At 38.8% G+C, this 14,235-nt stretch overlaps 1 protein-coding gene across 1 annotated transcript; it reads left to right on the forward strand.

Moving 5' to 3' along the window:
* Positions 1-1,006: 1,006 nt before the first annotated feature.
* Positions 1,007-12,103, forward strand: LOC124620805 (charged multivesicular body protein 2b). Its single transcript, XM_047147095.1, has 5 exons — positions 1,007-1,168; positions 1,379-1,470; positions 6,215-6,331; positions 9,364-9,544; positions 11,722-12,103. The coding sequence occupies exons 1-5, from the start codon at positions 1,132-1,134 to the stop codon at positions 11,934-11,936; spliced, it is 642 nt and encodes a 213-aa protein (XP_047003051.1). The 5' UTR covers positions 1,007-1,131; the 3' UTR covers positions 11,937-12,103.
* The last annotated feature ends 2,132 nt before the right edge of the window (positions 12,104-14,235 follow it).

The following is a 14,235-nucleotide window of genomic DNA, read 5'->3' on the forward strand; positions in this document are numbered from 1 at the left end:
AGACTACAATCAGAACGATTAATACACCAGTAAGCGACGCAAGCCGGCATTTTTTATCAAAACACTTCACGACTACGCGAAATCAAACTACCAGAAGCGAATGTTTTGGGGTAGCTAACATGGCGGATCTTGACTTGGGTCGGCTTCAAGTTTGTGACGTCATGACAACTCCTCTTATTTTTACCTCCATGCTAAAAACATGCCATACGAATTAGTTATGGTGTGAACTCAAGAAAATCCCTCAGAGGGATGGGTAAGGAACTGGGGATAGCAACTACTCCTTCCCAGTACATTTCTTTTTCGTTAATGTAATTTGTCATTAGAAAATTCGTTTTTTTCCCAAGCCAACAGCGCAGTTCATGAAATCAGTTATAGAAATAAAAATATTTTGTACAAAGATTTAAAACCACTTACTCTGATTCAGAAACATGGTCGTTATTGAGCAATACACATTTTTTTTTTTTTTACCGATTCCACATCCACAAGGGCTGTTTCACTGGGGATAACTGGCAGGTACATTTGTATATCTGGTCTTATTTTGTAAATATGTATTGTGTATTCCTATTTTCTGACATGTTCCTCATCTCAGAGGATTTCCTCACTGCAGATCTATTGGAACGAAAAGTACATCTAATGTCACAAAATATTAGGTTATAAAACTTCTGAGTCTCATAATAAAATTCTAGCAGTATATCAGTTTTATTGAAGACATTGATAGTATGTAGAAACGTTAAAAGTTACAATAAAGAAATGTGCTGTGTTATAAATGTGCTAAAAGAAATATTCTTTGTTATAACTGTGGACATGTCAGTAGATTAGGTAATCGAAGTTTCTGTGATCAGAACGAACAGAAGTTATAAGTAACAACAATAAACAGTTTTTATATTCTTATCTTTTGGCTTTTATGTTACTCGGGCGGGACCTCGTTTTTCGTAGGATGTAGTACTCTGGGCCGCTTAGCTGTTTTATCTTTCATTTGTTGCGACTAGCGAGTTCATCGACTATTTTAAGTATCTCTGGCCTAATGGAAATAAACATAATGATTCAGTGACAGGTGACGCGCTGAATAACGTGCACATGATTAAACTTGAAACTTGAAAGTATAACAAGTCACTGCGGTCAATAAAAAAAATGTTTAATTTTTTTGGAAGTAAACCAACTGTCAAAGGTCTGTAAGATCAAACACTTAACGTTGGATTCAATGCTTCGATCGCCTAGTGCTGATCGGGAAAGATCACTGGCTATGAAAATAAACTTTTAGATCATGTCAATAGAGTAAATATTTTGTATAGTATTTCTGGTTAACTGGATAGCGGCAGAATTGATGGTATCCGGCGGTTTGATGTGTCAGAAGCATTGTGTTTATCTTTTTTCACAGAGCAACAACGCGAGAATGACAGGGCACTTAGAAAAGTCGGCCGAGATGTTGAGAGAGAAAGAAGACAACTTGAAAGAGAAGAGAAGAAGCTTGTGAGTGTCTATACATGCTAGTGTTATTGTTTTATCTGCTGCGCCTGTACTTATTTACAGTTGAGTTACAATTGGCTGCAAGAAAAATTTTCAGCATGAAAATCACATTGTGAGTGATATTTGTACAGTTTTGCTTTAGACCTCATCTATCATATTAACTAGTGTGCTCTGAATACTGGAAGGCGCTACGAGGAGCACTGGTTAACACATTTGGCTTGTATTCTAGAGGAAATGTTAATCTGATCCTTCTATGAATTACCAAAATTACTTCAGCTAAGTATTAGCATGGTTTCTTCAATAAGTCCAGGAATGACTCTTTAATCCATCCTTATTTAACAGTGTGTGCACTTCGTTCTATTTCTTGGTGTAAATATCATGGTCTCATGAAGTATCAAATAAAAGCATACACATACTAATCATTCTGGGCACTAGGAATGGATGTAAACAAGTTGGAAGTTACTTTCAGTTCAAGTTCTTACACTTCAAAAATATAGTGTTGTGCTTCCTGTAAGCTTGCGATATAAAGGTTTTTAATGTTTCCAGAAAATTATTAGTTTGGGGCTTCATATTGTGCAAATGTTTTCGTTAATTTCCAAATTGAATATGGAAACGTTACCTAAAGCTTTAAAGAAACAAGTCTTTTTCATTTATAAATCATTCAGTCATAATGTTCAATAGATCACACCATGACCGAGAGCCTTCAGGAAAGTGGAAAATTTGAGTGAAGTAGGAAGGGAAGTTGATACTCTGAAAAATGTTATCTTCCACCTTATACCAAAAAGATAAGGTTTGTCTTTTGTTGGTATATTATTTACTTGATTACAGTGATATGTCGCTAAGAAAATTGTTACCTACGCCTGCAAATACAGAGCCATATTGACAGGCATTACTATTTTTCATGGCTAAAGAGGCATATTTGATGCTAGTGATTGGTTTTGCTCAGTGATGTGATGTTAATAGCTTTTTCTGCGTATTTTCATCTTGGTTTTTGGTGTAGCCAACAAATGTAAAAGCAAAAAACCAGGCCGTAGCAACAGACTGGTCTATAGCTTAGCCTATTTGGACAAAATTGCCACTGATATTTTGTTACAGTCACCATGTTGTTTACAACATCCCTGATCAAAGCCAATGAGTAGTGTCAAATATTCCTGTTTTGCTTTTCATCCAGCATTACAATGAAATCTGCTACATCCTTGTAGTTCATAGAACTTGTCAATAGGCCTACTTGAATCTTGATAGTCAGATAAATTTTAGAAAGATTGACGTCTGACAAGTGTCTTTCATTTGAATTGGTAGGTATTCCCAATTTTTTACTTTGTTAGATGGATGTGTGTTGAATACCTATGCAGTAGAATATATGCTCTGCTCTGAACACTAGAGTAGGAGGCATCATCTACATCAAAGTTTTAGTCTGTGTATTGTGATTGTGTGCACTGCAGTTCAGCTAAAATTGATTATTGTCAGGGGGGGGGGGGGGGGGGGGGGGGGAAATTGTTAAGAAGTAATTGTGTTGAAAAGTGAGTATAATACTATTCTCATAATAATGAATTGCCGCATGCAGGAGAATTTCATTCTCTGAATCTAGAATACACAATCCAAGTTAACCTAAATAATGCTTAGATTAGATTAGTACTTGTTCCATAGATCATGAATACGACATTTCGTAATGATGTGGAATGTGTCAGGTTGATAAAAGGTGTCTATACAAGAAGATATTACATTACAAAAAATATTACATGACACTTGATTTTTTTTTTTTTTTTTGTGGGGGTGGAGAAATTACCCACTTATTATATCCAAAAATTATTCTGATGAGTAGAAAGAGTTACCATTCAGAAATTCTTTTAATTTCCCTTTAAATGCTATATGGCTATCTGTCAGACTTTTGATGCTATTAGGTAAGTGGCCAAAGACTTTCATGGCAGCATAATTTACTCCCTTCTGAGCCGAAGTTAGATTTAACCTTGAGTAGTGAAGATCATCCTTTCTCCTAGTCTTGTAGCCATATACACTGTTATTACTTTTGAATTTGTTCGGATTGTTAATAACAAATTTCGTGAGGCTACAGTGAAGATCCTTAGCTCTTTAAATAAGTGATCTCGGATGAGCTCCAGCAATTAATCTGATTACATGCTGTTGTGCGATGAACACACTTTTACTCAAATGATGAGTTACCCCAGAATATGATGCCATATGAAAGTAGGTGTGGTAAGCTAATTTAGTGAGATGTATATCACCAAAATTTGCAATGACCCTAATAGCATAAGTAGCTGAACTCAAACATTTCAGCAGATCTTCAGTGGTCTCCACCCCCCCCCCCACCCCCCCTCAGTTTAACCCCTCATCAATGCATACACCTAGAAATTTTCAATATTCTACCTTAGCTACCAATTTCTGATTGAAATGTATATTTATTAATGGTGTCATTCCATTTTCTGTGTGGAACTGTATATACTGTGTTTTGTCAACGTTCAATGAGAGCCCATTTGCTGAAAACCACTTAATGATTTTCTGTAAAACATTGTTTACAATTTCATCAGTTAATTTTTGTCTGTTGGGTGTGATAGCAATACTTGTATCATTGGCTAAAAGTACCAGCTTTACATCCTTGTGATTATAGAATGGCAAGTCATTAACATATATTAAGAACAGCAGAGGGCCCAGGACCGAACCTTGCGGCACCCCATTCTTGATTGTTCCCCAGTTTGAGAAATCACCAGTTGTTTGCATGTAATGTGAACTGCTTATTTCAACTTTCTGCACTCTTCCAGTTAGGTATGATTTAAACCATTTGAGTGCTGTCCCATTCATACCACAGTATTTGAGCTTATCTAGAAGTATTCCATGATTTACACAATCAAAAGCCTTTGAGAGATCACAAAAAATTCCAACGGGTGATTTCCGGTTACTCAGAGCCTGTTCAGAAATGATTAATTCTCTCTTTTGATTCAAATAAAATTGTAGGTTTTTAATATTCCATTCTTTGACAAGAACGACAGTGGAAATACTACATTCAAAGTAAAAGTAGAATGGGACGTTAGATTAAGCTGTAGCAGGCAAAGGACATCACTGGCGTTGGAACATAGAACAGTTCACCTGTTTTGGTGTGACAGCATGTGGGAAAATTGCGAGATGCCGACAGATGGAGAATCTCCATATTTGCAGATGATGATAACTTATTGTCCAGCTATAGCTACAGCTGCCTCTACATTTGTGCTCTGCAAGTCATCTTTTGGTCATTAATTTCTTATAGTGCTGAGTCAAAGCTCATATAAATTTATGTATGTGTGGTGTCTGCTCTTTTGGACACCATACTTGATTTCTCAACTGTACATACGCATGATGAAATGAAATATTTTCTGACATCGGTGTGGTTGGGCATTGAAATTAATTCAGTAGTAACAAGTGAAAATTTTTGCCAGACTGGGACTTGAACACGAATTTCCCACTTTACACAAGTGGTCGCGTAACCACTCGGTTTCTGTCCGATCCAAATTCCCAACTTGTAGGACACTTCTTACGTAGCACCCGCTGTCCACCGTAGTAGGGTTGGACAGAAAGTGTGCTCTGGTGGCCGAAGCAGTTAAGGCGACTGCTTGCATAAAGTGGAAATGCTGTTTTGAGCCCCAGTGTGGCACAAATTTTCACTTTTAGCCTTTGAATTAATTTCAATGCCCAGTTGTGGCTGATGCCAGAATATATTTCATTTCATACTTTATAAATTTGTTAAATGATGTTGTGTTCACTTTTAGCTTCAACTATTTTATTATACTAATGCAGTTACAGTTTCTGTATCATTTTCAAGCATTTGCAAAGCCATAACACAAGGTATTAAGAAAAATGTAATATGCTGATAGAAGCATGTACAACAAATTTGCAGTTTGACATTTAGATACTTAAAAGATAAGATGTTAAACTATAAAACAGAAGTGCGTTAAATATAGTGTTCTTGTTGGACTGTGCCACTCCCTGATCATAATATAGTCAATTAATGTTACCAGTCACATGAGTAGATTTGTTGCTCACATGCAAGTATGGCTGACTAGCCACTTTTTGATATGCATATGTCTTAACTTATCTCTGCCCCACATTGACTTCAACCTACATTTCTATGCCTTAATGTAATATCAGATCATGTAAGTATTCATATGTTAACAAGCTGCAAATTTATTGTGCAAATATGCACCTCAGAATCAAGCATGATGCCATTGCTTATACAAAGAATAAATGTGACATAACAAATAGTGAAATGAAGTGGATAGCATCCTGTCATCCCCTAAGGTCTATATTACGTTCTACCATAAAGTAACGGTGCATCCCATTTACTTAGATTCACACTGTACTCACATTTGGGAGGACGACTGTTCAATCCCGCATCCGGCCATCCTGATTTAGGTTTTCTGTGATTTCCCTAAATCCCTCCAGGCAAATGCCGGGATGGTTTCTTTGAAAGGGCATGGCCGACTTCCTTCCCTGTCCTTCCCTAATCCGATGAGACCGATGACCTCGCTGTCTGGTCTCCTTCCCCAAAAAACAACCACAATATTTACTTAGATTGAAATAAATTACCTTGAGAGAGAAAGAAAGAGAGAGAGAGAGAGAGAGAGAGAGAGAGAGAGAGAGAGAGAGAGAGAGAGACTGTAACTCACTACCATCAATTTATGGGCTTGGAAGAGCTTGTGTTGCAACAAATATGGCAGCAAGCACTTGAAGCTATATTTTTAATAAAGACTTTTTGCCACAGGAAATGGAAATTAAAAAAATGGCCAGAGAAGGAAACAATGAGGGATGTAAGATGCTGGCGAAACAGTTGATTCAGCTACGAAAGCAGAAAAATAGGACATACGCAGCAAATAGTAAGGTATGTGCTGTTATGCTAATTTTTCTTAAATGATAATTAAATTCGTATACTCTCACAGAAATGTCTGTTGAATTCCTGAAAAAATATGTTGGGAACTGAATAAATAGAATTCTTTTAAGTGCAGTATTTCTAAGAATTAAAAAAGAGGCTACATCTTGTTGTCATCTTTGTCTTTAGTGTGAAGACTAGTTTGATGCAGCTCTCTTGGCTTGTTTATCCTGTGCAAGTATCTTAATATCAGCATAACTACTGCAGCAAACATCTCTTTGAACTTGCTTGCCTTGTTCATGCCTTGATTTCTCTCAAAATTTTACTCCCCATACCTCCAGCTGTTGCGAAATTAGCTAATTTTTTAATGCCTGTGGCTAAGTTCTGTCAATGTATGCCTTCTTTTTGTCAAGTTTGTTCTCTCCTTAGGTATTAGATTTGCCCATCCAAGCTGCAGCATATTTCTATGACACCACATTCCAGAAGCTTCTATTCTTTTCTCGTATGTACTACTTATCGCCCAGATTTCATTCACAAATAATGTAAAAAATACTTTCTAACACATCTGTTTATTTTTTATGTCAATATATTTCTGTTTTCAGAAAAAAAATTTCTCGCTACTTCCACTCTGCAATTTCTATTCTCTTTATTTTTGCCATTATCAATTATTATTCCTCCCAAATAACAAATTCATCCTTTACTTTTAGCATCTATATTCCGATTAAAATCACTTGGTGTCTAACAGAATGCAATGGCAGTGAACAATGTTACCAGCATGCAGCTAGTCACACTACACAAGATGCTGCACATACTTGCAGAATATGGAGCACAGCTATCATTTGGCACTTCAGAAAGAACTGAGATTGAATTCCGGCTGGCCACTACCACACAGCTTGCTGAAATGTGAATAACAAAGTATTTTTAATTGTAGTACAATTTTATCATCTGATTCTTATATCATCGTCTTGCTTCATTCAGCTGCATTTCGTTTCCCCTATTCTTCTGTTATTGATGTTCTTTTTGGTCAGAGACTACCTATAAACTACACAATGAGTTTTGTCCAAATTTTCATAGCCAAGTGATGAGTGGGAAATGGATAACTGGGTTATCAAATTTACCAGCTTGAAGTGTAGATTTGGAAAAGAATATTTCATTACTGTAAGTCTAAAATAATTGGGGTATTTAAGAAACACTTAATTTGTGATTTGAGGTTAAATTGAAATATTTCAAAAACAGCTGCTGCCAGCTGTGTAAATGAATTGTCAAAAAGTTAATCTCTTGAAGGCCTAGCATTAAAAGTTACCGAGCAGCATGGTGCAGTGGTTAGCTCACTGAACTCAAATTCTGTAGAATGATGGTTCAAATACCCATCCAGCCATGAGGATTTAGATTTTCTGTGAGTTTCCTAAATTATTCCAGGCAAATGTCAAGATGGCTCATTTGAAGAGAGGAAGATTTCCTTCCCCATCCTTTCATAATCCGAGCTTGTGCTCTGCCTGTAATGACTATGCTGTTGATGGGGCATTAAAATGTAATCTTCCTTCTGTCATTCCAGTTGTTTCAGCTTCTCCAAGTTCCAATATTCTTGAAATTTCTTCATCTTTAGGCTGCATATAAAGGTGAAAGTCCGCATTCCCATCTGGCTTTTGAAACATCTGGTTTTGTATTATACATTTCGTCTGAAGCCTTCTGGTGTTTCCAGATCTCCATGTATACAGCCTTCTTTCATAATTCTTAAACCACATGTTAATATAAATTAACTTACACTCTCTCTGAAATTCTATTAGACTGCTCCCTCCCTAACCCCTTTCCGCCATTCCACAGTCTCTTACACTTTCTTTTCTTGCCTTGTCTTTATCAAATTCCACCTCCTCTTCAAGGTAAAATTTTTGTCAGCCTTAACATATTGAATAATTTTTTAATCATCGTCATAATCATCATCATATTCTCCTCCTCCTTTTCCTCATTTTTCATCTGTAAAGTAAGGTGTGTGTACTTGTACTACTGTGGTGATCATGGCTTTGTGTGTATCTGACTATGAAACATCTTCACTGTGCTGCCAGTAGTAATTCACCGACATCTCTTGGATTGCCCCTGTTTGATTTTGTATTGATGAAACTTTGCTCACCTGACTAGAAATCACAATATTTTGTGTTAGCAGAAGAGCCAACACCGTGTTACGAGTGGAGGCCGAAATGTCCGCGTTTTAGCTCATGCAGACTGGCGTGAGGAGGGAAGAACTATACTGACGTGAGGTCTGGAACAGGACAAGGAATGAGAATTCAGAAAGTGGACTTAATTAGTTTGATACTTAACTTTAATCCATTAATGATGAACGTCGCTCTTGATGGTACATGATTCACAATATTATCTGTTCAGAATACATTCTTGAAGATAGTACTTATGGTAACTTAATATGGCGCCTTGCTAGGTCATAGCAAATGACATAGCTGAAGGCTATGCTAAACTGTAATCTCTGCAAATGAGAACATACATAGACAGTGAACCATCGCTAGCAAAGTCAGCTGTACAACTGGGTGAGTGCTAGGGAGTTTCTCTAGACTAGACCTCCATGTGGCGGCGCTCGGTCTGCAATTACTGATAGTGGCGTATACTAACGGACCGCGGCCAATTTAAAGGCTACCACCTAGCAAGTGTGGTGTCTGGCAGTGAGACCACACAATATTCCTACTACCACACTTCACTGTATTTAACTTCTTTTAGGTTTCCGTAGCTTAGTATCACAATTAAGGGGTCCAACTCCCCCATAGAAAGGCAATTTTTAATGATATGTTCTTGAGTAATCCCTGCTGGAAATCCGAACAGGGAAGTATTTTACCTTTAAAAAAATACTTCACCAAAAAGTGCGCTACCCCAAAAAAGAAATTAATTTGCTGTCTTATATAGGGAAATGTTAGTTTTCTCGTATCAGTAGCATCAAATTATTTTCAGGAGTACTGTAATTAATATATGTGACAAACAACTTGACTGTCATTCTTCTAATGAAGAATGGTGTAATCAACAAATTTTTGTGGTCTTTACAGATACAGAGCATTGGTATACAGAACAAAGCTATGGGAGCAAACGTTGCTCTTGCAGATGCGATGAGTAAAACAGCAAAAACCATGGGTGCTGCCAACCAGTTAATGAAACCAGAACAGGTGGCTGCGGATATGAAGGCCTTTGGCCAAGCATCTATGAAGATGGAAATGACTGAAGAAATGAGTAAGTATAAATGTTAACTTTTATATTTCAAGAACAGCATTTTTATTAATGTTTCAGTTCAGCTGAGCATTTAAGATGGAGGACGTTGCTCAGAATTTAAGAATTATCCTTTCACTTTTCTAGTGTTCTTTTTCTGGTCAGCAATGGTAACTGAAGGAAGCAACATGAATACAAAACCGTGTACTGCAAGGCAACATTAAAGAGTAACATGTACACATGTTGGAAACACACCAGTTTTGCATAGCCAATGGGAAAATACTTCTAGAGAGCTAATGAGAGAGGTAAAAAAAAAAAAAAGGGGGGGGCGTTTTTAAGCATTGTGGAAGGGGAGGGGGAAGACTGTCAGTGAGTTACAGGGAAGTTGGAAAGCAAGTTCTGGAAATAAGGTGCTCCTATATTTTGTCCAGCTCTTCCATGTAGAAATTAATTAAAACACAGTGTTTTACCATTTTACCAAGTTTAGGGTGACTTTCCTGGAAGCAGACATATTAAACCCTTGTGTTTTATGTATATTTTTATTCTGTAAATTAAAGGCTGCCTTGATGACATATATAGGGTGTTACAAAAAGGTACGGCCAAACTTTCAGGAAACATTCCTCACACACGAAAGAAGATAATATGTTTTGTGGACATGTGTCCGGAAACGCATACTCTCCATGTTAGAGCTCATTTCATTACTTCTCTTCACATCACATTAATCATGGAATGGAAACACACAGCAACAGAATATACCAGCGTGACTTCAAACACTTCATTACAGGAAATGTTCAAAATCTCCTCCGTTAGCGAGGATACGTGCATCCACCCTCTGTCGCATGGAATCCCTGATGCGCTGATGCAGCCCTGGAGAATGGCGTATTGTACCACAGCCGTCCACAATACGAGCACGATGAGTCTCTACATTTGGTACCGGTATTGCGTAGACAAGAGCTTTCAAATGCCCCCATAAATGAAAGTCAAGAGGGTTGAGGTCAGGAGAGTGTGGAGGCCATGGAATTGGTCTGCCTCTACCAATCCATCGGTCACCGAATCTGTTGTTGAGAAGCGTACGAACACTTCGACTGAAATGTGCAGGAACTCCATCGTGCATGAACCACATGTTGTGTCGTACTTGTAAAGGCACATGTTCTAGCAGCACAGGTAGAGTATCCCATATGAAATCATAACGTGCTCCATTGAGCGTAGGTGGAAGAACATGGGGCCCAATCAAGACATCACCAACAATGCCTGCCCAAATGTTCACAGAAAATCTGTGTTGATGACATGATTGCACAATTGCGCGCGGCTTCTTGTCAGCCCACACATGTTGATTGTGAAAATTTACAATTTGATCACATTGGAATGAAGCCTCATCTGTAAAGAGAACATTTGCATTGAAATGAGGATTGTCACATTGTTGGATGAACCATTCGCAGAAGTGTACCCTTGGAGGCCAATCAGCTGCTGATAGTGCCTGCACACGCTGTACATGGCACGGAAACAACTGGTTCTCCCTTAGCACTTTCCATACAGTGACGTGGTCCACGTTACCTTGTACAGCAGCAACTTCTCTGACACTGACATTCGGGTTATTGTCAACTGCACGAATAATTGCCTCGTCCATTGCAGGTGTCCTCGTCGTTCTAGGTCTTCCCCAGTCGCGAGTAATAGGCTGGAATGTTCTGTGCTCCTTAAGATGCCGATCAATTGCTTCGAACGTCTTCCTGTCGGGACACCTTCGTTCTGAAAATCTGTCTCGATACAAACGTACCGCGCCACGGCTATTGCCCCGTGCTAATCCGTACATCAAATGGGCATCTGCAAACTCCGCATTTGTAAACATTGCACTGACTGCAAAACCACATTCGTGATGAACACTAACCTGTTGATTCTACGTACTGATGTGCTTGATGCTAGTACTGTAGAGCAATGAGTCGCATGTCAACACAAGCACCAAAGTCAACATTACCTTCCTTCAATTGGGCCAACTGGCGGTGAATCGAGGAAGTACAGTATATACTGACGAAACTAAAATGAGCTCTAAACATGGAAATTGAGCGTTTCCGGACACATGTCCACGTAACATCTTTTCTTTATTTGTGTGTGAGGAATGTTTCCTGAAAGTTTGGCCGTACCTTTTTGTAACACCCTGTATAGGCTACATGTGCAACATTTTCTAATTTTTTTTATTTTTCTAGTTAATGATACCTTGGATGACATGTTGGATGAATCCGGAGATGAAGAAGAAAGTGAACAGGTTGTGAATAAGGTTTTGGATGAGATTGGCATTGAAATATCTGGAAAAATGGCACAAGCCCCATCAGCAATCCGTGGAAAAGTTGGGGAGAGCTCAAAATCAACATTGCCTACGGATGAAGAAATTGAAGAGCAGCTTGCAAAATTAAGATCCTAACATGCAAGAAGTTGTGAATATTTGTGCTTCTGCTTGTGTACAGCTTTCTAATATGTTGCCGTCCCAGCCATTTTGCATGTCGGATTGTTATGTTTGTGAGTCTGACAGTTTTGTAAATGAATGTAAATATCACAGAAGTTTTGCAATAAATTTAATTTTTTAATAAAGAATTTTTTGTGGTTTAGTTTTTAAGGACCTGTAAAGTTATTTGTTCATTATTGATATAAAAAACACTTCTTGAAAATAAGGGTGGTTACTGTGAAATTTTGTTTCTTCTCTCTCTCTCTCCCCCCTCTCTCTCCCTCTCCCCCTCCCCACCCTCCCCCACCCTTTCTCTCCCCCTCTCCCCCTCTCCCCCCTCTCCCCCCTCTCCCACCTCTCCCCCCTCTCCCCCCTCTCCCCCCTCTCCCCCCTCTCCCCCTCTCCCCCCTCTCCCCCCTCTCCCCCCTCTCCCCCCTCTCCCCCCTCTCCCCCCTCTCCCCCCTCTCCCCCCTCTCCCCCCTCTCCCCCCTCTCCCCCCTCTCCCCCCTCTCCCCCCTCTCCCCCTCTTTCTTTTTTTACCAGTTCGTAATATAGCAACTTACATACTTCCAAGATGTTTCTGTATCCTTATGGGCTCAGAGTTCAGAAGTGCTTTTACTTTCGTCCACAATATTTTTCTCTTTCCTCAATTTTTTTTTTATCATATTACTTTTTCATATTAAGCGAAAAGCCACAGATCCTTAAACTGAGATAGAGACAAATTTAGTTTTTGTTACATCATTTAGAGATTTCAGTAAGATGCTCCAGTTTCCTGTCACATGAGCTGATCATGCTATGTAGCATTAATCTTATTTTTTCTCCATTTGTCTTTAAAGTTAGCTGTCTTGTATCTTTAAATAATTTTTTTAGTGATCTTTAGTTCTGGTTTATGTTTCAAGACTGTTTTCTGGAGTGGAAATTTTCGCTTGGAGAAGCAGTGCCCTTTCACCTGGCAAGCACAGACAGGTGATGAGTCTGCCACCTCGTTGTAAAACTTAGAAAATGTACCATGAATAAGCAAGCTCAAGTTTTGTGATGTTAGAAATAAGTTGACAGAATTGCCCCACCTCACCCCCCTCCCCCACCCCATTTGTTAAGTGGTATAGACTCTAAATAATATATTTAGTAAAAGAGATAAATCATTTTTCCATTGGGCTGTTTCATTGGAATGAATGGCTTTTGTTGTGCCATGGAGAAATTTCGACCATATGTTTTTGTTCAGTGCTTCTATATAAACAATGTCTTCTGTGGCCGGTGTTCATCTTATGAAGTTCTTTCTGGGTGCTTTCCTGCACCATGTTATAAAATACTTGAAATGTTTAACACTAAAATAACTGAAGTTTCAGCGATATGGGAAACAGTCGTGCTCAGGGTCTTGAGAAAGGCCATTGCAGCACAACCAAAATATTGGTTATTTTAGGGTGCTAACATTTTAAGTATCTTATAATGTGAACTTGTAGTATGAGCAGAAGGATTTTAATAAGTGCTTCTGTGTCACTGGAGCATCGCTACTGGTTACTGTGAGGAAATGTACATAGGTTGGAGCTTAAATAGTGGCAACACTGCTGTGGAGACACTATGCAATGGAATCTAATGTTGTTGCTGATAGCACATGTTGTTGACATACCTACCTTACCTGTCCCATGTCACTGCCGTGCACACAATTGAGGGAAACGCAGTCCTTGTGAGCGAGCAGTCTAATGTAACGGTGTCACTATGTTTCCAAAACAGGAACAACGGACCATGGCAGACCGTCAGTGCACAGTATTACTGTTTGTTTTTGGAGCATCACCTGCAGTCAGCAATTTTGAGAGAAGCGGCGACACTTTCTGCACAACTCACTCATCATTTTGCACGACAGTGCGCGGGCGCATACAGTGCAAGCTGTGGCTGCTCTGTTCGGTCGATGGGACTGGGAAGCACTGTACCATCCACCATACTCCCCAGACTTAAGTCCTTGTGACTTTGATTTGATTCCGAAGATGAAGGAACCAGTCCGTGGCATTAGCTTCAGAACAGTTCCAGAGATCTGACAGGCAGTAGACTGCTCCATTTGCACCATCAACTGAACAGGCTCTGCTAACTACTGCGCCTTCCACATCACTGTTAATGGGTTCTACACAACCCTCGTGACTACTTTGAAGGACAGTAACAGGTGCAAATGTGTAACTCTTTTGTATTGGTTGTGAATAAATAGTTGCCACTATTTAAGTTCCAACCCTCATAGAACGATGTATTTTGGGAACTGTGTGTTAGTAGTTAAACAAACACCTTTTAC

This window comes from Schistocerca americana, chromosome 1 (assembly GCF_021461395.2).
Source record: "Schistocerca americana isolate TAMUIC-IGC-003095 chromosome 1, iqSchAmer2.1, whole genome shotgun sequence".
Classification (NCBI taxonomy): domain Eukaryota; kingdom Metazoa; phylum Arthropoda; class Insecta; order Orthoptera; family Acrididae; genus Schistocerca; species Schistocerca americana.